General features: G+C 43.7%; 1 protein-coding gene and 1 long non-coding RNA gene across 9 annotated transcripts; one reads left to right on the top strand and one right to left on the bottom strand.

Moving 5' to 3' along the window:
• Window positions 1-3,865: 3,865 nt before the first annotated feature.
• Window positions 3,866-8,079, bottom strand: LOC118311415 (1-acylglycerol-3-phosphate O-acyltransferase ABHD5-like). Of its 7 annotated transcripts, none has more exons than XM_035635265.2 (7): window positions 7,923-8,079; window positions 6,911-6,993; window positions 6,311-6,719; window positions 5,264-5,415; window positions 4,801-4,912; window positions 4,544-4,724; window positions 3,866-4,234 (listed from the first exon to the last, which is right to left on the bottom strand). In XM_035635265.2, exons 1-7 carry the CDS (start codon window positions 7,964-7,966, stop codon window positions 4,121-4,123), a joined length of 1,095 nt encoding a protein of 364 aa, XP_035491158.2. In that variant the 5' UTR covers window positions 7,967-8,079; the 3' UTR covers window positions 3,866-4,120. The 7 variants fall into 7 exon arrangements, with proteins under 7 accessions (XP_035491158.2, XP_047188224.1, XP_047188222.1 ...); XM_047332268.1 differs by having other exon boundaries at window positions 6,911-6,990; window positions 7,923-7,972; XM_047332266.1 differs by lacking the exon at window positions 7,923-8,079 and adding an exon at window positions 7,288-7,678.
• Window positions 8,080-10,340: 2,261 nt separating this feature from the next.
• On the top strand, window positions 10,341-26,333 carry LOC124850040. Of its 2 annotated transcripts, none has more exons than XR_007030812.1 (4): window positions 10,341-16,796; window positions 19,865-20,012; window positions 22,317-22,386; window positions 25,791-26,333. It is a non-coding gene; the product is annotated as an uncharacterized LOC124850040 (long non-coding RNA). The 2 variants fall into 2 exon arrangements; XR_007030811.1 differs by lacking the exon at window positions 25,791-26,333 and adding an exon at window positions 22,804-24,862 and having other exon boundaries at window positions 10,342-16,796.
• Window positions 26,334-27,717: the final 1,384 nt, after the last annotated feature.

Genomic DNA, 27,717 nt, shown 5'->3' with positions numbered 1-27,717 from the left:
GGGTGAGAGGAGAGAAATGGGGGAGAGAGGAGAGGTGGATGAAAAGAGGGTGGGAGGAGAGACAGGAGGAGAGAAGAGAGAGAGAGAGACCAGGAACTCCTTCCATGGGGAAACATCACTGACTCTGTTGGTTTGTGCCGATCGGGTCGTGACGATTTCACTGAAAACCGCTGCCTGCCGCTGGAAAACGAATCAAAACAATAAAAGCAAAAGCAAAGCAAAACAGTTAGCTGGAAGACATAAAAATGCTCGGTATTGTTGAGGGGAGCTGCGTCAGTTCAAGCAATGTTTTTCTCATATGCCATGAGATCCACTTTAATAAAAAATTATTGACTGAAGCAAAATAAAAAAGGGGTGAATTGATGAGGAAAAGTCCAAAAGCTTTTATTAGTGTGATGATTAGTTAAATTAGGGAAAAATTTGTGAAATTCACCAATGTGTTGTGATGAATGGCGTTAATTAGGGAGATGAGGCAGAAGTAAAGGCAGAACTAGATGCTAGGGGGATATCAGGAAGTGACATGGTGCATGTACACTGCAGAAAACACAATGAATGATACAGATTATTATTATTATTTTGGAATGAATTGAATGAATGGTTTCTGGCTTTAATATGGAGCAATGGATGATATCTCTCTTTATTATATAGCCATTTTGAATACAGAACAATAATAATATTAGTGATGATTTAATAATACTGTTTGTATAAGTAAGTGAATGAGGGAGGTGTTTTGAAGAATTACATGGGGAATGTGCTCGATGAGAGGCGGTAACTCACGACCCAGATTTTTGGTTCTGCTGGATCAATAGTTTCAGTGAAGAGAAAATTACCAGCTTTACATGATCATATGATTTCAGTCTCAGCATCGGTCCCTGAGCGGTGAATCTCACTGTTACAGTCTCAGTGCCTCTTTGAATCCCTTTTCAGTTGCATTGAGCGAGGTGAAGAGAAGCCATTATATCAACAACTCTCCCTGTGCTGAGTCTGTAGGAAAGAACCAAGCAGCTGGCACAGCTCCAGCTCCGGCAGCGTTCAGCTCTCCTGACGCGCTCACACAGAACTCAAACGCTGTGATCATTAGACTCTTGTCGCTTCTGGGTGTAATGTGAGAGCTGCTGTGATGTGATATGCTCTCGCTGCATAAAAAACGAAGGGGATTGTGTCGCTCGGGGTGAATAATTATTACACCTTTTAAAATCTTTTGTATGATAGTGAATGAACTCTGTAGCCACAGAGATGGATATTCTTTTCATTTCACGCAGGCGCCATAGAAATGTTGCGAGTGTGCAAAGGTCAGCGTGGCTCGTCACCTTTGTGGGTAGATATAAGATCTTGGACTCTGTAAATATCATCAGTCACTCAGAAGCAGACTATAATTGTACGGTTCAGACGAGATGAGAGCCTGTGTGCATGATGCATGAATCTCATTACACTGGTCGATTGTCAGAGGAAAACATAAGCTTAATTGTGCAGGGCTTCTGTGCCGAATAATGATGGATACCTATGGTGCAGTGAATACTTGGTGTTTGAAATTGGTTTTAAAAAATGAATAGTAAAGAGAATGGTGTTTATCCAGGACTGCACCCTTCTGCAGTTCCACTTTGACTTTGATTCTAAATCAATGTAGTTAGGAGCAAAGTCGGTCAGAATAACGAGAGAAATATATCAGTTCCTCACTGTCAACTTGTAAAATGGCTCTGGACACTTTTGGTTGCACAAAGTTTGACGTGGTGGTGCCGATTAAAGATCAAGCGCCGGCAGCAGTCGCAACAGTGTGCCTTTCCGAGTGAGTGGACACCTTTCATGAGCAGTTAATTCAGGCCTTCAAGCTTTCAATTATGTCGAAACCCAGTGTGAAAGCTCCTGTCACTTTTCTCGCTTGTTTCACTTTTCCTAATGAAATGATTTCGTGCCCATGTGACACAGAGTGGGTGGCACACAGGGGGAGAGAGAGAGAGAGAGAGAGAGAGAGAGAGAGAGAGAGAGAGAGAGAGAGAGAGAGAGAGATGATGACGAATAGGCCTGCAGGCCTGAGTATTATGGACCGAGGCCTGGGCACATTGTGTGTGTGTGTGTACTTGTTTCCAACCCCAAGAGCGCATGGATCTCCTGCTGACTGTTCCTCGCACGCCTCGACAAGCAGCCAGCAAGTGTCTTCAAGAAAACAAAGAACCCATAATTACCCCCCCAATCCAACCACGGCATCGCTTCCTGCACGTCGACGATCCAAAAGAGTCAGTCACCGTGGCTACCCTGTTGCCAGGAGACGGCTCGGGCAGGCCAGGTTGATGATGCCTCAGAAATGACAGGCTCGGACACAGGACGTCTCCGCGTTGTCATCAATCATCGGTAATAAAAACAGGTTGTACAGTGTTCTTCTAAAGATCAAGTTATATTTATAAGGTCTATAATGTGCCAAATGCATTTCCTTACTCTCGAAACATCAGCAAAGCCGCCTTTTGAAATATTTTGAATCATGCAATGTTCATAAATCAAGATTTCCAACTTTCATTATCCATCTTTGCCTTTGTTGTCACTTTGCTACACTTGTTTTGAGTGTTAAGGCCAAAAATGTGTGTATCATCACCTGCGTACATGATACAAACAAAACAGGGACTCTTCACAAACCATTCAAGTCTTTAAACAGGATCATATTGCGTCTTCTGTGTCTCCCTACCTGTACACAGAAGGAAATTAAAAAAAAAACTGTGCTCAGTGGATAACTAGCCTTTGGCAACTATTGAAATTGTGTATCAGTTTTTGTTCTTCTTTCTACTTTACTTAAACCGCTTCCCCTAGTTTATAAGTCCTGATGTCTCATTTTTTTTATTATTATCTATTTATTTTTCATCAAATGGAGTTTTTGCCTGTAATTATTTTGTATTCTATTTTTAATCAGAAGTGAGTTTTAGTCACCTGTTGAGGTTTCACTATAAGCTCCCCCACCCCCAGGTATCTGACCTCCCCAGCTCACACAGATATATTTGATGTATTTCAGGGTGTATTGTTTTTGTATTTGAATGAATGTGTGCAAATCAATCAAAACTTATTCTTAATCTTTAACAGTTTTTCTATGTTCAACTGTATCAAAGGGATGAAGAGCTGTCCAAAATTAGTGTGTTATAGCGTAAACAGGTTTAATCTACATAAGAATTTAGTGAAAGGAGTGTGCAGTGCAACAAAAAACCTAAGACTTTTCTAGGTTTATCCAGTTTTTGCAAACTCGCACAGTCACAAAGATGAATGCCCCCCACCGAAGGAGCCAGTTGTTTAACTCATGCCGATGCCTCCTGAAACAGAAGGCCCTATTTTTAGCCCAACGCACATCTCTGACCCTATTCTGTCACTGCAGTTGTGACTTCGCAGCGATGCCGTGTGCTGCCCTGCCTCTAAGAGCATCACTGTCCAGGTCTCCAGAGTGGGTCACTCAGCTCAATGTGCATGTGAAGGCCGCTTTGTGGGCGGAATTAACTGTTACAGTTCAGCAGAGCAAAGGGGAGGGGGAGATGGTGTGTGTGTGTGTGTGTGTGTATGTGTGTGCTTGCTGTCACCGTGCCGCCCTCTGCTGGCTGCTCTCAGTCTGGACGGTCCATGAAAAAAACACGGCAGCCCCTTTGCTCTATTAACTTCTCCCTCATATCGCTCAGAGTGCGTGACATGTCAAAAACACGAACAATCTGTCTATTTTACAAGAATTCAACTCAAAACAAAATAGTCTCTTGAGAAAAGCTGTCTTTTTTTCCCCCCGCTTTTTTTTCAAGGCAAAAGTTTCCCAATAGTTTCTAAGAATTCATATTTTCCAAATGGACGCCAGTTTCAACTAACTCTTCACAAGAGGATGGGGAAAGCCACTCAGTGAGCAACACAGACTCATCTCACATTTATTTATAAAACTTAATTACATGAGACTGGATAAAGAACCCTGCGGCATTTTTCTGACCTTTGACCTCAAGCCTCGGAGAGGGCCCGAGTGTGGAGCGATGAGTAAAGTGTCTCTGAAGACTAAAGTGCATGATAAAGAGGCAGCAGAGTCGAACTGAGCTGTTGTAGTTTTGTACTGGGCTGGTGTCAGTCAGTTCATCCCTGCGCTCTCCTGTGTGTCCTCTGAATGAAGGAAGTCTCACTGCTCCTCGTCCTCACCTCTCCTCTCAGTTCCGGCAAGGATCCGCAGGACCGCCTGGTTGAAGTCATCGGGCTGGTCGGCGAAAACGTAGTGGCCTGCTCCTCTGATCACCTGACAATCACACGCATTTGAACACTGGGAGTCAGCTTCGGTTCACGTTTCAAGAATGTGAGTGTGTGTGCTCGAACATAGATATGTTGTATTGGTGTATTTTGAGCCACACTGCAACTTTGTTTGTTGTGACACAAATTTTTTCTCTTGACCATTTACGGCCACCCTAAATATTCTGTGAATCGGGGTGTATGCAACGTGAATTGCAAGGAAATTGAGACTGTGTCATGCCACGGATGTTTCTTTTCATTCCCATATTACAAATAACAAACCGTTGTATCAAAAAGCACAGTACAGTAAGGAACCTACTGTGATTTCCACATCTGGTCTGGTTTTCTTGAGGGCGTATCCAGAGTTGCTGTCGATGCTGGAGCGAGACCCGTAGATGAAGGAAATGGGGATGTCAGCCTGGACCTGCCCGATCCGCTCCTGCATAGGCCTCGTAGCCCAGCCGTAGGGAATAGTCATGTTCTTAAAGGCTGTTTCTCCGCTGAAACAGAGGTAATGTGATGATGTACACTGAGAAATAACATATCTGTGCATATCGGATTAAAACTTCCCTTCACCTTGGAGTCTGGGCGTTCAGGTGGTAGATGTAGTCAGACACGGTGTTGTCATCGAACACAGACGAGTATTTCTGCTTGAAATCAGACCTGATGGTCTGGACCAGCATTGGACCTTGGAGAGGACAGAAGGAATAAAAAAATAAGACAGCATGACCAATAATGAAAAAGCTTTCAACTGAAAGTCGAGTTACGGAGTGAACAAACACTAGACGATGACAAAGTGTAGGGAGGACAAGAAGGATAAGATAAGCTAGGTACTTTATTGATCCTAAGCAAATTCTCGAACAGTATCACTGGCATGAGGTGGTTTATTCATCAATCGCCGCCTCACACTAGTTAAATCACAGTACTTCTGTTAATCATGTCATTTTACTTGGAAAGCTAAAAATGTAACATGTTTAAAGCCCGCTGCCAGCTTTACTTGGAAGCGTATGTGTGTGTGTGTGTGTGTGTGTGTGCTGACCTAGAGGCCCAGCGAGTCGGAGTCCAGCCAGAGGGTTGAAGGGGCTCATGACAGCTCCTATGGCTCTGATCCACACTGGGATGGAGTTGTGGTTTGGGTTCTCAGGGCGAGCAGGGAACCCCCATGGCTCCACCAGCAGTAGACTTTTTACTCTACACACACACACACACACACACACACACACACACACACACACACACACACACACACACACACACACACACACACACACACACACACACACACACACACACACACACACACACACACACACACACACACACACACACACACACACACACACAACTAATGTTGAATGTTGAAATTCAATCATTCGATTGCATTTTGCAGACTGTCTAATACAATTGAAAAATGCACCTAACGAGACAGTGAACACACCACAGAGTTTTGGGTTTTTTAAATAAGAGGATGACTAAATAAATAATTGGCCTCAATGTTGAGCAACAAAAAAAACTATAATAACTTTTGCGGCTCCCCATTTACACTAAACAAAACTGTTCGGGTACCTTATTTCTGAATCTCCTCACGTCAGTAAACTCCACTATAGTGCTGAAATTGAGAATTATGTTCATCATCATTTAATCTGCCAGTTATTTTCCCAGTGAGTTGATTAGTTATTTAGAACAAGAAGTTTCTTTTTAAATTGCATGTAAAAACTTTCTGGAAATTTCACAGATCATCAGCCAAAAATGAAAAGCTACATTCTAAACTATATCAGCAAACCATCTCATTTTAGAAGCTGAAACCAGTTAATGTTTTTGCATTTTTGCTTGTAAAAAAAGACTGAAACGATTGATCAGTAATGAAAATGGTTACAGATTTATTTTCTCTCATTCAGGTATTTGATTAGTCTGCAAATCGTCATAACCTTGAACAACCCACCCCCCTTTTAACACATTCTACCGGCACAGAAGTTTAATTTCTATTCACTCGGCCACTGTTGTCTTAGTTATGTTGTTGTACATTTATATTCAAAAAAGGTGAAGCTGTCCCCACACAGCCACAGACACACAAACACCTGAGCACCTGTGAGGGTGTTTGAGAGTGTAGGCGGCAGATAGGTATCCTCCGAGGTTGTGTCCCAGCAGCACCATCTCCTCCAGTCCCACCTTTACCCTCCACTCCTCCAGGGCCGCCAAGAACTGCTCCTCGGCTCCCTCCGGGTCGGAGCTGAACTGGGGCCGGCTGCTCCTGCCGAAGCCCAGCAGGTCCAGGGCGTAGACCGGGCCGCTGCCGGAGAGGGAGTCCAGGTTTTGGGCCCAGAGGGCCACTCCACCCCCGATGCCGTGCAGGAGAACTAGAGGAGGCCCGGGCGGGGCATGGGGCTGGGGGCAAGACGGGGAGAACGGCTGTGGATGAGTGGAAAAAGCTACTGTCCACAAATAGTTGTCATTGGATATCCGGACGTGCTGCCTGGAGAAAGGCCGCTTCACACCTGCAAGCAGGGGGAAGAGATGACGGGACAGGGATGGGACTCATCCTGATGACTTCAGATTCATTCGTCTGATGACATCATTGTTCAATAAACGGTTTGATATGTTGTATTACACACACACAAACACACAAGAAACTGCTGTTCAAAATCTTGCGCGCATGGGTTTGACAGCCCTTTGGGGCGAAACTTACTCTTGAGCATTTTTTCTTCGGCGTCTTTCAGCTGAGAGGGAGACGTGGGGCACCAGGAGGGAAGCCAACTTAGCATCCAGCTGCTGGGGTTTGGGACAGCAAACATGCACCGAGGGAAGGCGGAGGACATGCAAACACAAAACAAAGTATACATTGAACTTTGACCATGTGCTGTTATCAGTGCTGCTCGTATACAATCTATACAGCACAGAGACCTGCTTCCAGAAAAGAAAAACAGAACTGAGAGACGCCCAGATAAGTCCATCTGGTATTTTTGAGACCTTATAGATTAAAAATGTTGATTTGATGTTTACTTGCTTTCCACCACACACATTTCTTGGGGGGGAAAAAAGGGTGGTTTAAGAGTTCACACAAACCGCTTGTAGTCGTTGCTCAATCCCGCAACAACATCAAACCCATCTATACACAGGTACACCGACAACATCAAACCCATCTATACACAGGTACACCGACAACATCAAACCCATCTATACACAGGTACACCCACAACATCAAACCCATCTATACACAGGTACACCGACAACATCAAACCCATCTATACACAGGTACACCCACAACATCAAACCCATCTATACACAGGTACACCCACAACATCAAACCCATCTATACACAGGTACACCCACAACATCAAACCCATCTATACACAGGTACACCCACAACATCAAACCCATCTATACACAGGTACACCCACAACATCAAACCCATCTATACACAGGTACACCCACAACATCAAACCCATCTATACACAGGTACACCAACGCAAAGCAAAACATTTAGAGCAGAAAGTAAGAGAAATATGAACAAGTCCCAATTTACATTAAAATGACACTGTTTTAATGGAGGTTTGGGCTCGGGTGCGTCTGTGTGTGTGTGTGTGTGTGTGTGTGTGTGTGTGTGTGTCAAAGCTACTGTTGGACACAACACACACAGGCAATCTCCCCCAGCCGACCCGGGGGTGAAGCTGGTGACAGTAAAGAGAGGTAGGACTCACCTCTGCTCGTTGGCAGGTTCTATCTCCTCCGCCATCCTTCGCATGGTTTGTTGTCTCGCGACCGAGCGGGGAATTGCTCAAAATGTATTTGGATGCGTTAAAGGACACCCAGTAAAGATTTAATATTCACTTTGGAGTTAAACTAAATAATATTACTAACAACTCATGCCTTCACAAAGTACATGTATACAGCAAATGATCAACTTGAAAATGCAATGAGAGAATTTAGATTTTTATCAACACTATTAGGAGTTTAACACTGAATTCTTTTGCGCCGCGGCGTGTTCTGAGGATACTGAACACTTTTATTTCCGACCGCACGTGAAAGCGGCAGGACGTTCTGAACCTGGGCCGTCGCCCCCCTCAGGTGGGTGGGCAGCGTCCGTCGTCCTGAAACTCTGCGCTTGTTGTACTTTGCTGGAAGGGAATTCACATAATAGCCAGTCAGTGTTGACCTTATGGAAGAATTAAAGAGAGAAGCTGTGCTTTACAGGGAGTCTGAAGCAGTAGCACAAACAACTGCTGGCCGAACGGCAACCGCCGCGCCAAAGTCGCACAGCTGCTGACTTCCTTTGTTTACAACAGGTAAACAAACCATTCACCCCCTGAGACCTTAAAACAACAAGTGAGAATGTGATAACTGAATGTAAATGTAAATGTAAATGATCATAAGCCTGTGACTCCAGAGAAGGTTTCAATTTACAACGTCACTCGACCAATCAGAGGCTCCATCACGACTGGTCAGTCACTAGAAGTAGTTCATGTTCGTGAGCTGTGTAGTTTTTTTTAGTTTTTTTTTTTACAAACAGGCCATCTAAGTTAACAACTTGACCAGTTATTGGTTGTATTATGAACTATTTAATGTAACTCACAACCAAAAACGAAACAATTTTATTAAAGCTACAGTCATATTACAATAACTATGTATTCATATACTGTATGTATAATCAACTGGCAACAAAGAACCGATGTTTTTTCGTCAACTTTGAATGAGTTAAATATAGTAACATTAGGGAGACCCGACCTCCGTGTAAGTCGCCACGTTTGCTACGTCGTGTTGCCTTCCAGTTCCACTGCAACTCGGGAGGTCTGAAAAGAAATCACTTCCCTGTCTTCTGGGGTCCGTGTTCCGAGGTATAACGGAAGGAAGCATTAAATACGGATGCAGAAAACGGTCCAGAATATACGCATTTGTGTTGAATTTCCAGCGCTATGGGAAACCGGAAATGGAATTAGCAGTGCGCCAGCGGTGTGTCCCCTGTCGGGTGCTCAGATGGTTGCAGTTTGCAACTTTACCACCAGATGCCGCCAGAAAAGTACAAGAATTACCCACTAGGGCTTTAAAAAAAAGTAGGGGATGTTGTGATAATCATTTTACACATTAGACACAATAGAAAAACTCTGCTGCTTCCAGTTCTTGGAAATGAATATATTTTTCTCTTGTTCGTGTTGTGCAATGACAAGCCAAGGCTCCCCACACTAATATCCAGGTTAATAATAAGTAGGGACAGAATTGCCGGCTAGAGATTTAAACCTGTGCTTATCTGCAAAAAATTCCGTCCCATAATTTCAGATGAAGCGCAGAGATTAAAGGAAAAGTTAATCTTCATTATCCTGCAGCTGTAGGAATGGCACTTTTGTAATCTTAATTTAATTATTTTTTGAAACTTTTGCTCTTACTGTGGATCTCATTAAATCTTAAAAGCAGGTTTTATCTCATAGATTTTAAAGAGGCGATGTCCTTGAAAAGCTCAGGAGAATGCTCCAAGAAAAGTTTGTGTAGTCCAGGTAAGATGACCACACTTATTCCTGTTTTTCCAAACAAGGAGCCATTTAATTCAGCTCGGTAATATTGGGTTTAAATGCATCTACAAAAACACACATCATAAAGTATATATACTATATAGACATACTAGAAAGAAAAAAGTGATAACGGTGTGATGAGCTGCAAAATCACCTATTGATCATTTATAATTTCTTTTCTCACAGGTAAATGAAGACTTGAGGAGAGTCCTGACAATCCTGGTCCACAAGGTGGCATAGTTGTGTTCTGTTGGTACACAAATAGGCGCGTGCGAACACGCACATACACACACACACACAAACACACACACACACACACACACACACACACACACACTCACACACTCACACACTGGCTACTTTATACTTCCTCAAACACAATTTTCCTCTCATACCAACCACTTCTGGTGGCTCTCAGACTATGGCTTCACTGAGTGGTTCCTGAGTGCTTCATTTCCTTCACTCTCATAGATGCACACACTCATCGTCCATGTGTGTGTGTGTGTGTGTGTCACTGTCTGTTCACCCTGCTGAGTACTCAAAATTTCATAAGCCAGACAATGAGGCTGTAGCCAAGCCCAGAAGAGGAGCAGGGGTAGTATAAGACTGTAGCTGCCTGGAGACCAGTAACCGGCTGAAGCTTTCAGTAAGGAGACGGTGTGAAGCTGCAGCGTGGAGCAGGCCTGTTCAGTTTTGTGTGGCCACTGAATGCAAGTCATGCTAGCTGGAGTTTCACACTATATGATCTCCCTCTTTGTTTTAACTGGGGCGCAAAGTCAGTAAACCCTGGTCGACAAAGGGCCTGTGAGCAGGCTTGTGATTGAGCAAGTCGATTATATCTTCTGTCATTGGGTGTGTGTGTGTGTGTGAGTGTGTAAGTTCGTGTGTGAGAGAGACAGGGGTCTGCAGTATGTCCATTATCTGTTCATAGAGCGCTGTTCTGGGGTCAGCTCTTATGACATCTGATCAGCAGAAGTTTAACACAAACCCTGAGAGGAAACGCACAAACCCCACTCTGTCATGGCTTTTCTGGGGTATTGCCCAGTGCAGTATGGGTAATAAGAGTGACCAGGTTGTTAGCGGAAGATGGAAAGGGGATGGAGGAGGGGTGGGAGGGTATGTCTGGTTGCTAGGATACATGACCGGCGCCAACAGCGGATATGATTTATAATGGCCAGCCTCACTGTCTCGCTTTCTCCGCAAGTTTCCTCCTTCCTCTCCTCCCTCTCCACCCTCATGTTCTCTCCTCAGCATTTCTACTGGTCTATTAACTGGCCCTGTCTGGCTGATCTGAGTGCTTACTGCTGGCATTGGTAAAGGCTATTATTTATATGGGTTTTCCTGATAGTCTCCCCCGCGTGCAGTGTGTGCACGCCGAGATAAAGTCTGAGCAACTTCAGTTTATTCGGCAATAACGAAGGAACTAATTTTGAGTCCCTCTCGTTTTTTGTCCTTGTGGGTCTTGCACACAGAGTGCAATTGTATGCTGTAGGTGCACCAACTTCTGTGTCTTTGAACGTGCATGTTCACGTGGTCACGCATAAGCTGTAGCCCACATGAATGGATGATATTGATCTGCAGAGACTTGATCCACCTCGGGTTGTGAAAATCCTCAGGCACAAATGCAGTGTGAGGAGGAGGAGGGTGCACAAGGCCATGTGAGGGACGGAGACAAAGGGGAAGTGAAATGTCAGATGAGAGGATGTCACACTGAGATGTAGAAACTGTAGTTTTTTTCTTAAGAGGGGTTTTCAGCTTTTAAGATATATTGTTTGTGCCGTAAGTAAAAGCAGTGAAGCAGTAAAGGGTACACGTATGAAATAATGTTTGTTACAGTGGCTCTTTCAAGCTCTTAACACGGCCGGTTGCACTGCGGTTGATTTTGATGCAGATGAAAAATATTTGTTTTTCATAATTCCGCTGTGACATTTTGTCCCAGTCACTCTGGATAATCCAATAATTTCACTGTGAACACTTTTGAATTGAAAGGCTTTCTACTGAAGAAAATCGTCCCTTTGAAAATTATTTACAGTGAAGTGTGTGGATTATCTGAGTTAACGGGGGACACTAAGTCAGGGTAAGAGATGCCGCCGCCGAATTCTTCTAATGACATTACTCAAAGCTCGGAGCAGCACAAATGAATTCCTATTCATTTGTGTTAGTTGACCCCTTAATACGAGGCCAACGAGAGTCCTCTGTATCTTCGAGCCAATATGGTATATTATGTCTTATGAGGAGTCGAGCAACCTTATGGATTTATAGTCGATACGAGGGTTAATGGGAGTCCTGTGGCGTAGGGTTTGATTTATAGTTCCACGTCGACTTTCACTCGTCCATAGCAGCACTGCCAGACACTGTAGTGACACGTGTACTGTAAACGATCAGACTACATTGTACGTGTGTAATTGGGTTTATAGTCGTTAATTTGCATTCTTTTACGGAGCGACGGTTGACTATGCATGTAATGACATCACTTTACATCCAGGTAACTTCGCCATTTCACATTGCTGAGTTTAAAAATACTTTTGCGATGACTGGGAGAGTGTTTGTGGTGAGGTTACATCCCTGTTGTGATGAGACGGCCCGGAAGGATAGTTTCATCTCCTTTAAAATCCAAATCAAATCAAACAATCCCACCAGCAATGGAAACCTGTAATATGAAACACCACGTTGACCATCACAGTTACATGTGGATCTCCATTTGGCGTCTTTGTGACATACAAAGTAGCCTCTGCATAGCTAAGGTGGCTAGGTGCCTAGAACGCACAACTAAAAATCCAGCTAACGTAACACTAGCATTTTAGATGCTTTGAATCGTTCGACAAAGCTAAATTGTGTTCTCTGGTCAGCGGAGACATTGTCAGCCGATCTATCTGTCACACTTAACTTATCCGCACTTATTAGATTAGATTATTTAGCAACGCAAGAAGTCTGTTTGTCTCGTAGTTCTGCAGCCATAAGTGATCCAGGAAGACATTCAAACTAGAGTGTCCATATTTCTCTTTCCCTCCGTCGGTCTGTCCAGTGTCTTCCAGTAAATGGAGGATAATTTTAGAGCGATAAAGAGCCCAGAGGATATCGAGGGGCGGGACACACACACACACACAAAAAGATGGTCCCTCATTCCCTGTTGCACCTGCTGACCCCGCAGGATCCACTGAGATCGGCTACTGCTGAGTGTGCGGCTTCGACACACTCAGACGCATATGGACGCACACGCACACACATACAGGAATGCGTACGCACTTTGACTAATAGGCCTAATGCTTCCTGAAGAGGGCCCAGTACTACATTAGCTACGGATGTGGGATTGATTTAGAAACTGAAAGCCTTCTAGTGTGTGTGCGCGCGCTGGTGTGTGTGTGAATATGTCGCGCATTTCCAGTTTCCCATTCCACTTCTCCGGCATTACCTCTTTACTCACACAGGGAGAAAAGACACCATCATCACCAATTAAAGAAATGAATATTTGATATATCTTTACATACAACCATTTTAATTTCAAGTAAACAGAGTTTCATCCCAGAATGTTATTCTCGTCATGGTGGTAACGCCTTCGGATGAACATTCAGAACATCACCAGACACTTTTCCACTCTCTTATTAATTTTAGACTCAGCAGTTGGGCTAATTAAGTCAGTTTGACCCATCACACCAATTAACAGCGGTGAAACCTTCCAATGTCGGATTAATTCCTGACATCAGTATTGAAAAAATTAAATAATACAATGGACTCATGAATTCAAATCTGTGCTGTGCTGTGTGGACAACCCTGACAGACGTGTGCAATATTTAAAACGGGCAACGTCCAAGTTACTGACCACGGCCTTAGCCTGCCCTGGGGTGACAGATCAGCATTTTGCCACACTGACTCTCTGGCTTTTATGGGGATTTAGGTTATACCAACACTGAAAACCTGTGGAAAAACAGTGCTGATATTAATGTTTAGATAATGTTCACACAACATCCATAATTGCCACTTTTACCCATTGAGAATGAGATATTTTCAAATCAATTTTAATACAACACAAAAAAGGCTTAGCTCGCTGTAATCATCCCTCCTGTCCACGTTGGCTGGTAAGTGATACCTCGCTATCCCTGTATCCATAAAATCCACAGTCCTCTTTCAGTGCGAAATTATAATCTCTGAGTGTAGTTGGAGCGAATTTATCAAATCAAGCTGGTGTTTCCAAAAGTTATTGTGTTGTTAAAACAAAAATTTCATCTATTTCTTTCCAAGAAAAAAGGCTTTTACTTGCTGCACGTGTCTTTGCTGAGCTTGTCAGTTGATGGGACCTGCACAGGACCAGGATAAACATATGAAGCATCATATTATAATCTCTGCACATCTATTGCTGTTGATGAATAAATATGGTATCGCGTCTCGGCCAGAATGGACAGGAGGAGTAATTACTGTGACCAGCAAGTCTTTCAATGTACCGTACTTCGAGTACTGCTTTAAAATAGACATGAAAAATATATGTATCTATGCTTTTTTTTTTTTTAAACAATTCATATTATCCAAATCCCAGGGTTGTGATGAACTCGGACACCTCCTGCATGTTGCTGTCAAATGCTTGCTGGTAAATATTGGCACACTGAGATAAAACCTTAGTGCGAAACTGCGTGGAGCTTAACAAAGAAACAAAGAGGCCGTGGTACATTATTGGTAGAGAAGCCGGTGATTGGCAAGAGGATGCTTGGAGAGCGAAGAGGGCAGAAGAGGAACGGGTTAACGCGTGTCGGGAGCAGAGGAGCGGGCGAGGTGGCCTGGGGGGAGGAGAAGAGAATGAGCAGAGAAACAGAAAAGCAGACGTGGAGGAGGTGGGGAATTGATGAGGCAGAAACCTGGGTTATTTCTGCTGTGCATCTATGTGTCTTTGCTGTGTGTGTGTGTGTGTGTGTGTGTGTGTGTGTGTGTTTGCGTGTGCGCGCACAAATGTGCACAAGTGTGTAAGTGTGAGCATGAATGGCGGGCTTTGGCAGTAAATGAAACTGTTTATCAGATCAATATGGCCATCATCTCCTAGATGACTGTGGCCTCTACTGAAGAGCAATCATAAATCACAACCAAATATGGAGGACACCAATCTATACCGGCTGTGTGTGTGTGTGTGTGTGTGTGTGTGTGTCACTTTTTGTGTGTGTGTGTTCGCATGGGCATGCTGTGCTCAGGCATACTGCTCTGCGTTTGTGTGTGTGTGTGTGTGTGTGTGTGTGTGTGTGTGTGTGTGGTAACCCAGTTTGTATTTGTACAATCAGACTCGATGCTCTGGAGCTGAGATCTGAGATTGCAGCAGTCAGAACACGGTGACACGAGACGGACCACACCTTAGACCGCAGTTTGAGCCCGATCACTGCTCCACAGTGGACACAATGAGGATGTTAGACAAGACGCAGAGACGATCGGTCACATTGTGAGTGTGACCGTCTGTCCTTCTCCATAGGGTTAACAACAGCACACAGCGTTCTGTGTCTTACGGCCCCCGGTGCTCTCACTCTGAATAATGTAGCCTCCCGATATCAGTGACAAGAGTCTCGAAACCAAAATAGCATCTTGAGCTCCGATAAATATAGAAGGTAATTAAATCGGCAGCCAGAGAGAGACAGAGAAAAGCCAGGGAAAAGGGAAGGTCTTGTTTTTTATACGTGAGCATTAAAACTCTCCACTGCAGCAAACTACAGCGGATCACTTGCACGGGAGCAAAACGCAGTTTGTCATTTTTGTTCTTATTTCACTCACCCAATTGATATGTATTAGTAATGAGCCGTTTGTTTGGAATAGTCTTGTGTGAATTAGCTGGATTTCTGGGGTTGATCCGAGTGTGTTTGAGGGCCCTTCCCCAAGCACAGTGAGTCAGCAGTATTTCACCAGTTCCTGTAGTTCTCAGGAGAGAACTGAGCACTCGCTGCCATCTGCCTCTTGCCACTCTCTCGCCCTTTTCCCTGCCTGTATGTTTGCTGTGCCCCTAACGCACCTCGTCTCACGCCACCTGCCCCATTTTCTGTCAAATCTTTTGGTTCCTAGTGAAGCCGACAAATCAGGGCATTGATTCTGAGTGTGACACCGCTGCGGAGGAGTTAGAGGAGCAGGGTGAAAGGTTGTCGGGAGGTTGGATCAGCTTGTCAGAGCAACCAGGCCCCCATCTTGACATGATTTCCTCCGGGAAAGTTTGTGTGTGTGTGTGTGTGTGTGTGTGTGCGCGCCTGTGTGCATGTGTGTGTGTGTGTGTGTTTGTGACATGTTGTGACAGAAAGTGACTGACAAGCCCCTTTGCAGCCCAACACCATCCGCTGCGAAGAGACTAATGATGACAGCTCTCAGGCCGTACACACTGCTCTCTTTATCTCTCCCTCTTTCACACACACACACACACACACACACACACACACACACACACACACACACACACACACACCATGTCTTGCTGTCTCTTTGTCCTGTGTCTCTCCCTCGACTACCTCTTCCTCTATCACACACCCACACAGACAATGGCCTCCTGTATATCATCTCCCCGACACAAAGGCACAAACACACACATTTACATGAACGCTCTGGCAAACACACACACATATATTCATGCATACGGTCATATTCGTTTGCATGCATTTTTCCCCCTTGCATTGTCTGTCTTTCTCTCAGACACACACACACACACACACACACACACACACACGTAAATGCTGCACTACTCTCTCTGTCTTGGAATTTTACATTTTGATGAAGGAGGAAGCGCGTTGTCCAATCAGAGACATGGGAGCAGGGAGAGACCATGTCAGCGCAGACAGCGGGGTGGATCGGAGGCAGTTTGACAGAGCGTTATCTGGATCGTCCCTACCAGCTCTGCCCCCGGCGCCCCCTGGTCTCGGTGCGGGTGGTGGTACGATCCGCCAGGCTCGATAAGAACCCCTCCTCTCGGACTACCCCTCTTCTGTCAGTGCTAGGGTGTAGCTACTGATCCTATAACTACAGCAGAGAGATTGAGAGTGAGAGGGAGGAGGGACATCAGGTGTCACAGCTCTGCAACCCCAGTTGCATTACCACGACAACCAGCACCGGGGGTGCTGCCAGGTGAGTCTGAGGACATGCACACACACACACACACACACACACACACACACACACACACACACTCTGACACAAATACACTTTGCCACACATGGCGATCATGTGAACAATGAAGAGAGTCCACATTGCTTTTGCATTGGGACGTATTGAATTGAGAAGATTAACATACACATGGGTGCAGACACTGATGTGTGTCAGGATGTCAGTACTGTCCCTTATGTATCTGGTAGTGTGACAGTGTAGTGTGTGTAAGCGTGTGCGTAGTTGCTGTCAGAGAGTGTGTGTGTGCGCGTGTATGTTTTTTGGCTATGCCAGTATGTACAGTATATGTGTGTGTACGTATGTTGTCCCTCCCAGTATGGTGCTGGTGGGAGACAAAGGGTCCCCTCTGTCTGGCGCTGTAGAATTGCTCGCACCTCCTCCGATGGGTGGGAAAGTTCTCTCTCACCGCAGTCATGTATGATAAGAAAAATTAAAAGAAGTCAAATAGGGTGCCCCCCCCCCCCACCCCACCGCACCCCCCACAACCACCACCACCACCACCACCTTCCCGCCCACCCATCGCTGTCGAACACTCCTGACTCACGGTGATAGGAGGACACGGCCACAGCAGATGATCACGCGGGGGTGGGGGTGCGTTCTGAGGACACAGAGGCTGAGAGGAGGGGTGGGGGGGGTGGGGTGGGTTGTCGGCGGTCATGACTGTCACTACTGTAATGTGTGATAGACATACCATAGAGAATGAAGTTAAAACACGTGTGTGAGAAAGGGTCATCTGCCATGCACATGACTCTGCTGGCATGCGCGTGCGTGCGTGCGTGCGTGTGTGTGTGTGTGTGTGTGTGTGTGTGTGTGTGTGTGTGTGTGTGTTTGTGCCCATGGGAGAGGGCAAGAAAAAAGAACGAGAGCAGGAGCGTAATGTGTCGAACTGCCGGCCACTGCTGACCAATAAACCCAGACAAAGGGCGTCAGATCATATGTGCAGTCTTGTATCATATTCTAAGTGAGAGTGTGTGGGCGGGTGGAGGGGGGGCAGGGGGGGTTGTATGTTGTTGTATGTTGTATGCAGCACTCCTGCGTGCGTACAGTATGTCTGATCATCATGTCTGATCATCATGTCTGATCATCATGTCTGATCATCATGTCTGAGCTTGCCCTGTAAGGTGCCATCCGTCTCCAGGAGATCACGTGCGCATTGCGCCGCTGTGTTCTCGGTCTTCTCTCCCTCTCGGTTCCCTGACGCCCTCATTCAACTTGTCCCGTTTTTGACAGCTGGTCGTCAAGCCGCCCCGACTCTCCACCGTCATGCAGCACCAACCAAGCGTCATTCAGCCGCCGTCTCACAAGACTGTAGATGGGTTCATCCCCGTCCATATGACACTACATTATCAATTCCCTCTTTGTGTCAACGGCTGTAATAGATGTGCTCTTATCTTTATGTGGCCTTTGTTACATCGTGCTCATGTGATGTCTGCAGTGATGTGGTGCAATCTAGTATAGTTTGTAACATTTTAGGACTGATCAAAGCTTTTTTTTTGGGGGGGGGGGGGTCGAACAAATGCTGTGTGTAAAGGATAAACTCTTAAATAGCATTATTCTATTTGCAAATACGACAATATTCTGCATTCAGACAGAACCGTTTCCGTCGGAGAGAAATATCTCTTATGTAAGAGGTGACGATTCCAACATTTTTCTGCTACTTATTGGTTAGTATCATTTGGGCGACACAGATAAGTAAGGTTAGACGTGGTCTGCATGGGTGGAGAGCAGGGCTCGAACTCTGGACATGGAAGTGCACAGATCGTGCACTCACCTACGGTGACACAGAGCCGTTCCTTGTGCAGTAACGTTGAATTGAATATTATATGAATAGATTGAATATTAGGACACGGCAGTAGTCCCTTGTTTTTTAAAGCAGAATAGTATAAAAAGCATACGGTGCGTGATGGGTGTGGGCTGTTCATTATCAGCTATTCTGTGATTATTGTATAGCTCATGTTGGCAAATCAATCTATATTCTTTGCCCACAGCTTCTTTGAAACGGAATGAACAGTGACCAAACTGCACAGTCTGTGTGTAAAAATGGTGGCGACGAGAACAAGGTGTACGTTTCTCTTTCGGTGCCCTTCCCTCATTTCCTCTCTCGCTTCATCCATCTCTCTCCCTCCTCCATTTTATTCCATTTCTCACCCGTCCCATTTCCTCTCCCTTTTGCACATGCACATTCTCATCCCCTCCTCCATATGTGAGCGCTGACAAGCTGTAGGGCGTGCCGCCCCCCTGGCCACATGCGTTACAACAAGCCATGCGGCGTACATGCATTCATGCCACGCGGGGTTCACACATGGCTGCACAATCACTGACATGTCTGGCCGTCATATATGTCCTGGTTTCCACTGTGCGGCCTTTTTGCGCTGAGAAAAGACAAAGAAGACACACAATTAAGGACACTGATAATTTGGATGCTGTGATCCACAATGATTGGACTTATACTTTGTTGCGTCTATCGTGTCTGTTAACGCTGAGAAAACGACTGCGTAAGCAACAATGGTCCTAATTGAACATTCCGGAGCAAAATGGCTGCCGAGCCGGCACGCTGCCTGTGATGGCCGACCAGAGTGCGTACGTCTGAGGTGTGTGCATGTATATCTCTCCGCGCACGTCTGTGAATGCCTGTTTGTATACGCGTGTGCTCTGCCTGTGTGTTTGTGCTAAGTCTATGTGAGAGTAATCCTGCTTTTGCTTTCATACTGACTGCTTTGTGTCAGGGGAAGTCTCCGCACACCGCAGATCTCTGCTAATCCATAATTACACACCTCAATATACCTAGACTGTCAAACTACCTCACAGAAACAGTTGATGATTGTGGTTCCCGGTGCCTATTTATATATATATTTTAGATAAAAAAGAGTTTACATTAAGTTTTGAAAATAAAACTCCACTTTAGATTGGGGTGGTGCGGTCCTTTGAGCTTCACATCCACTATCTTCAGAACATTGGCATTTTCACAGAGCAGCATTACGGTGCTGAATGTGTTCTGACAAAGGGCTGACCTTGTTGTTTCTTAACAGCTCTCTGCCTCGCCAGCCCAGCACCCGGTCTGCCACCCAGCCAGCTATCCAGTTGTCTCCACAACCATCCATCCAGCCGTTCGGCCATCCAGCCGGCCCTGCCCTGCCCTGCCCTACCCAGAACTGGCAACCTGCAGGAGTCATCAGGGTTAGTGCTCCTTTGGCATGCAGCTGTGCCAACATCATCTGCAAGCATCAGACAGCAACTTGGAAATTTATCGATGTGCACTTAAACCAAAGGCCAGTCATTCAAATAATATACTTACATGAGGCGGCGACGGTTGGGGCATCCAAGCTCCCATAAAACACTGCTACCGTTCCTGATTTATAACAGTCAATAGAACAAGTCAAGAGATATGCAGCGGTTCCACTGTGGCACAAAAAACACTGTTTCATTGTTATATTAGATGAGATATTGACTGGTGGCAATTTTAAGTTTGCCTGATTTATGCTCTGACACAAAGAGCAATGACTTCACATCAATTCTCTTCTGACACTATTTAGATATAGGACATCTAGGCTGGTGTACTCAGAGGTGGGTTCCGTCTTACCTTAACCTTAGACACACACACACACATTCACACACTCTTTTGCACCGAGAAGGGATAAGCAGCATTCTCTCGTGTAGGTTTTCCTTCCATTCTTATTAGGCCACACACGCGCACACACACACACACACACACTCACACTCACACACACACACACACACACACACACACACACACACACACACAGAGAGAGACAGAGATTATAAGGGATTAAGTGAAAGATGTGCCGTTTTGTATTTAATTCAAATACTGCGAGTGCCAGCGTTTCATGCGGTTCATCGGGGAGACGCTGTAAAAAGACAAAGCAGAACTAAACGACTACCAGCACCCGGGCCTTATCACAACTGTGTGGGTGTGCGGCTTGTGTGCTTATGTGCGAGAGGGAAAGAGTGTTCGTGTGAATGTGCACGCGCCACGTCTTGAATGTGACGGCCGAGGGTCCGGGCTTACGCATTCAAATTCTCTGCCGCTGCTGCTAATGTGTTTCGAGCAAGCGCGTTCACACCGTTCATGTCGAATGGTGAAGGGATGGTGATGAGGGAAAACACTATATGTCCACATGCAACAGACCCCGCAATAGGGTGTGTCTGTGTGAGTGTGTGTGTGTGTACATAGTGTGTCTCTGTGACAGAGGGGGCATGTGAGTGAATATGACATACCTCTGATATTTACTATTGATTTAGTATATAATGCATGTCCCTCTCTCTCGTTCTCTCGCATTCCCTGTCAACTGTTCCAATATGGATATAATGGAGCCATTAGTTTAATGCCTATAAATACAGTAGACCAGGGCTCAATGAAGAGCAAAAGGCTCACTCTTTAAAAAATAAAAAAAACAACAACACTGACAAACAAGGACTGTGTACCTTCCAAAATACAATAACATTTATTTAAAGAAAGTACAGCATATGATATTTTTAAATGGCTCTCTATTTGAATTATGTGTTATTTTATACTGGTAATTAAACAGGATAATCATCTTAGAGACCAGAGGGCCATTTTAGATCTCATTTAAAAAAGCTTCTGTTTTTCACAACTACGCGAATGGCCATTTAAAAAATAAGATCATGAAATAGATTGAGTGAGAAAGGCCAGAGTAAAGACATAATCCTGTTTTGTTTTGATTGGGAAGATATTTATGTTCACCTTTGAGTAGAGGGGACATGAGGACGGCAGTGTGTGTGCGTGTGTGCGTTTGTGTGTGTGTGTGTGTGTGTGTGTGGCAAAGGGCCTTTTAGACCTAAGTAAAGAGGAAATGGATGCTTGGCAAATGCCCAGCAAGCCTCCTTATCACCGCTGCTCTCCGAGGTGACCACGGCGGCTCCTTAATAGTGGACACAAAACACGGAGTCGTGTCTATTCATACACTCACTAGCCTGTGATAATATTAAATCCCCAAAATAATGCATCATTTTGGATTCATCATCTGATCCAAAGCGCAAGAGGCAGAAAGCGGCACAGTGTTTAGAAAACTGAAGAAATTAGTATTCTGAGTTTCTGTCTTGCTCAGCATGAGATGATTCGGAATTAAAGACAATAGTGTTTGACACAAGTGGAGCTCTGCTGCTTAATGGTGTGGGTATACTGCACGGAGACGGAGAGCAAACCTTTTTTCCCCCCCTCCCTGGCTTCCATCCCAAGTGCAGGCAACAGACATTGTCATTTTCTAACTCAATTTACAGATGCATTAGGAGATGCTGAGGCGCGCCCAACTCTCTCAAATGCAATCAGCCTGCCTGTGTGTTTTAAGTGGAAATTGAGGGTGCAATCTTTATCGACTTTCTTTTTGACTTCTCGTCTGTCAGACCTATTTTTCCACGGAAATCATTAAAAAAAGAAATAAACAGCTGCATATGGATTTTTTTTCTTGACTACTCCGTACCGTTTTCTCTTCCCTTTTTTAGGCTGAATAAAAGGCAAAGAGGATGATGCTGAGGACTCATCTCATACAGATTTAGATTCAGATAAACTGAGGTAAGTCAAGAAAACCCATCTAGTTACATACTATTGAGTCCTCTTTGTTTAGATCCACCTACTGTATTACAGAATGAGCAGAATTTTTAATCAATTATTTAGTGCATACGTATTGCCCGATTCTTTTTTCTTATATCTCAATATGATTTCAAGGACATCGAGATTTAATTCTTGATGCATGTCAACACTGACTGATATGATACTTAATTGTATTCTTCCTTTTTACTTTAACGAATAAATTAGATTCAATTATTTTTTGTTCTATATTCTAGCTGTTGAATTGATCCTAAATTCAGATCCATGTAGCATTAAACAGCTCTTTTACGTTTTGCTGCATGAAACCCGCCGATGCCCTGAAAGTCTGCCTCTCCCACTCTCTCCCTGAAATTGATTTCACACCTTTGAGCCTCACAATAGTTTTCTGAGTGCACTTATGGGACAGATCCAGGACAAGTCAGCATCCATGTAGAACTGCCTGCGCACACGCCAGCTGCCTGCAGTCCTGCATTGTCAATGTCTCGTTTGACCTCAGTTAAATATATGACTAATTGAGAGCATGGAAAAAAATTGGAGAGAGGGAAGCAGGATGCCAGACAAAGGATGGGGGCTGGGAGAAATGAGCAGAGGAGACGGCGAGGAAGAGGTGGTAAAAAAGAAGAAGGAAGAACACGGGGAGAAGGGGGAGTTATTAAGAAAAGAAAGAGACATCTTTGGAAAGATGACATGACATCTACTTTTATACTCCTATCAATAGATATTTTTTTCAAGTCCCTCATTCTCTCAAATATGTCATAGATCATTCATCCTCTTTTCAACCATTAATTTCTCTCTGTATCACCCCCATTTCTTGCACCAGCTGTTCACTCATCTGTTTCACTTTTGATCTCCTTTTCCTGCAACATCAATTTTTTTTCTATCATATACCTCATCTGCCTCCTTGACATTCATTTTCCCCCTCTCTCATATCTTTCACACCTTTGTTATTTTCTGTTTTTCCAATAAGCCCTTTCCTTGAATCACCCACTAAGAGAAGCCCCGGATTGATCTCGCACACAAATGCATAGCTCAGATATTGATTATTTCTCACACTGAGGACATGTAGACACAAAACGCTATTCATACGTGCTGCTAAGTGGCTGCATCGCTTGCAGCAGCGTGGATCTATAGCGTTCAGGTGGAGGAGGTCTCTCTGAGCATGTGGAAGCTATCTTGAAACAAGGGGCTGGCTGCCATAGCAACCATATGATGAAGCAGGCAGGGCTATTTAAAGGAATTCAGCTGCTGCTTGCGTTCCCGTCAGCTTCACACCGGTCCGGGTGACAGACAAAGGAACAGATGTGAATGCAAGATGAATATAGATTCTTGTAGTTCCAATGAGTGAAATGCAACAAATACCTTAGTAACAGTCTAAATTTAGGGTTACCTACACACAAATGTATAATACTCACATTTATATTTGCATGAACAATCAATTAAATTGCCTTTAACTCCTACATTAGAATCTCCAACCTATGAAATTCGTGTTAGATTTTTAGTGTTTATTCCTCAAGCACAACCTTGTTCCTTTTCTTTTTTCGAGGACCAATTAGATAAATCAGATTTAATTACAGCTTTTCCACTTAACACAGCTAAACATGTGAACGCGCTCCTCTTCTTGTTTTGGTTGGAACACACTGCACACATTTTAAAATCCATTAACATGAAAGGTAGACATTAATGCGCACACTTATCATCACAAAAGGTGGACGCATTCCGGTTTCGATATATGCAAATTTGAATTACACAATGTAGCCAGAGCTTGCTGCACAATAGTGTAATTTTGTTTTCTATTACGGTGATGAGCATATGCCTGAATAATCTACGGAAGGGGTCATTGTATTCTTGTGTCTCGAATTATTCATGATGAAAAAAAAGAACATACTTTTTCTCCAGAGAGCTGTTTCACACGTGAAGACAAGTGTGTGCGGGAGAACAATTGCCGTGGAAGCGAAACAGACGGAGTGAAAACAAAGGATTCCTTAAACACACATTGTATTCACACATTTCTCTGTCCTTGTAGTTGTTTGTAAGGAGGTGGACACCTGAAGGAAAGCCTAATGAGAGAACTGCTGTATTTTAACTCCGCTTCACATGTGTCGCTACCAATAACAGTCAATAGCCACAAGCATTAACTCTGCAGTGACGGGCAGTGCCGCCTTTACATCCCGCATTTTCCTGCTCCGTTTTTCCCCTTTTTTTTATTGTTGCTTTTCCTGCTCAGCTTTTCAATGGATTTCCATCAAAAATAAGCTGTTTGACAGCATCCAGGTCACAGAGATACATTTTCCCCAGTCAATAAATGAAGGAAGGTAGATGAAATATTTTCTTGGTATATATTTTTATTCTGGATTTCCCTGGATTTGTCTTCTGGAATCCTTTGCAGTCAGTGTGATCTGGTACTCATGGAAGACATTGTGTAGCAAAACAAAACACTTCAGTGTAGAGCTGAAATCATTAAACATAAATTGACTGCCAGAAAAGGAATTTCGATTATCAATTCATTGATAAAGTCATTTTTCAAGCAAAACCTCCTTAACATTACTTAGTTTTAGCCTCTTTAATTTGAGGATTTGTGATTTTTTTTCTCTCAATTTACTAACCTTTTATAGTCTAAATAATTAATTCATCCTTTGGGGAAATAATCAAGAGAATAACCTATCGTGAAAATAATAATTATTATTCTCATAATTAACCCTTTAGAAAAAGAAAAGAAAAGCTCATCCATTTACATGTCTTTGAAAACAATGATTTAAATTGACCTTACTGGTCTGGGATCACAAGGTTGAGAGGCTATATTTTTCATATCTTTTTCCAAATGCTCCATTTTTTAAAGTCTTTTTCATCACACCGATATTCTACAACATTTTAATTTCAAGTGCACATAATTGGTGAAACCGCCAGTGTTCTCTAATCACTCAGTTGAGCTTAGCGTGATATTCCAATGCCTGTGAGAGCAGTCAGGATGATTTAAAAAGCTTCATAGAAGCAAAATTATGAGTGACCTCTCTTCACTCTGCTCTTTATCTCATTCTAATCCCAACTCATTTCATATGCTAAGTAAAAAGCTTATATCCCTGTTCACTGTACGTACGCACACACTCCTGGTAGCTGTGGTGTGATTATAAAATTTGCATAGAGGATGTTGTTGGAGCTGTGGAGAGCAGAAGCGCAGAGCTGAAGCAGGGGGTTGTGGGTGGTCTAATGCTTGTCAGGTGTAGAGAGGTGGGGCAGAGACTACCAGAATCCCTCACATCTGGATTTATGATGAAGAGGAGCCAAGACAAACGTTGCCTCATGTCTCAGTGTCTCTCTCCTCACCTCGAACGGTTCCCTCTGATTCTAATTTGCATGTTCTCTTTCCCCAGCTGTCACAGACGTAGCGAAGACTGGGAGCGAGACGAAGAGGGAGAGCTGACTTTGTACCCCCCGGCGAGGACGCAATTTGATGGAGCCACTTCTCTGCCTCCCAATGGAGAATCTTTTTCAACACTCAGAGTGCCATCTGCTGGCTCGGTGGGGCGGGACAGCTGGTGTTGTGAATCAGGCCGCCACAGTCAAGGGACCGGCTACTTCCCAACACCAGGGTCTCACCATCACCCCTAACATCTTGCCATTCTTCTACATGTAAAAAAAATTAAATAAGATATATTGTTGGATGTGTTATTCATGCTGAGATTATTTATTCATGATGTCATTGATCTAATATGTGGAGCATATTTTCCTGGCATCGTGTCCAATAAAAATGTTTTTTTAGAAATGGTGTAAGAGAAGTTATTCTAACTAACCTTTAAAAACTATAGCACACCCCATGTAATATGATTACAAGACGCTTTGATGTTTTCATCTAATTGAGCATGTTTGTCATTTGTTGTATTTTGCCCAAAATTAATACATGTTTTTGTCCATTAGAGATTGTGTTCTCTTTTTTGTGTGCTCTTTTCAAATAAAAATATGCGAAAGAAATGATAAAATACAGCTGACTGCTGCACAGTTGTGTCCTTAATAAACAGTAATCTATTGCGATCAATTAATGATAGGGATTTGTTTTTAAATTCACCATACATTTCTTTCATTCACTTCCACCAATTATTACATTAAATAATTTCTATTACAGGCAAACGTATATGGCTTTATTCACAACAATTGGATTTAAAGAGATTGGAGGATGGGTTATCCTATGATGACTGCTATCAGCAGTCTCAAGTTTCAGCATAAACATGTCTGTTAAAAAATTTGACATGTGTTTGTGTTATTCAATACACCAAGGCTGACTGAAACACAAAATACACAGGGTCTTATTGACATGAAGCATACATTTTTATAAGGAATTTGTTAAAAGGGGACAGTAATTGTATAAAATTGTATTTCCCCCTTGTGAATGTGTTTCCTCCTCCTTTCTGTAGCTGTATTTTACCTCTTGACCCCATTTTACTGTCTTAAAACGTCTAAAAGTGAGATAATCCAGCTGGGATGCTCTTGACAGGCAAAGCAATAGAGATGATGTTAACTGTAACTGTTCAAGGCTGATGCAAAAATGAATATTCATATTGAGGTGCCTTGGCATATATTGTACAAGTTATTGGGTGCTACCTCTGTTAGTCATGCATAGCCAGGCCTGTCTCTGCCGTGCTGTGTCAGGGTTAGAGAATCTCCCTCTGCAGACACTTTAATTAAAAGCAAAAGTTGAACATTCACTTTATTATGTTAAGGCCCAAAGCATATCCACACCTCAGGATTTGAACAAGTAACAAGTATTATATATTTTGTTGTTTCACATTTTAGGCATCTATATTATATTTGAGTATTTCTGTGTTTGCACAATATCAACATGAAAAGCTTTGCACGAGTGCACACACACACACACACACACACACGAGAGAGATCAGAGTGGTAATGGTAGCATGCAGGGCATCAGCTCGAAAGTTCAAACCAAAGCCATGCTCATGGGCTGCTGTAGCCATAATGGATCACTTTCCTTCAATTCAAAATAAAAATGTATTATTTCAGCACCACCCCTTTGTCAACTACACTTTCTGTTCATCTGCACGTTTATGCATGAAATATTGTTTCTGTAATGGTTAGTTTGACTCTAGAACAGTTGGTTGGCATCCATCAGTTTTGTGTGTCTTCTATGTCTCGTAACAGTTCATTGGTAGATTGTAATCATTGTAACCGCATACAAAGGATTCTTCGATTAAATTGCTTTAGTTTAGTTCCATATCATCCCCAGTAAAGCTATTTTCACTTTCACTTTACTTTGTCACTCTAGGGTTGTGTAGCTACACTTCTGTA

This window comes from Scophthalmus maximus, chromosome 5 (genome assembly GCF_022379125.1).
Source record: "Scophthalmus maximus strain ysfricsl-2021 chromosome 5, ASM2237912v1, whole genome shotgun sequence".
Taxonomy (NCBI): Eukaryota; Metazoa; Chordata; class Actinopteri; order Pleuronectiformes; family Scophthalmidae; genus Scophthalmus; species Scophthalmus maximus.
Note: the sequence above shows the minus strand (reverse complement) of the source record. Positions and strands in the feature narration are given on the sequence as shown.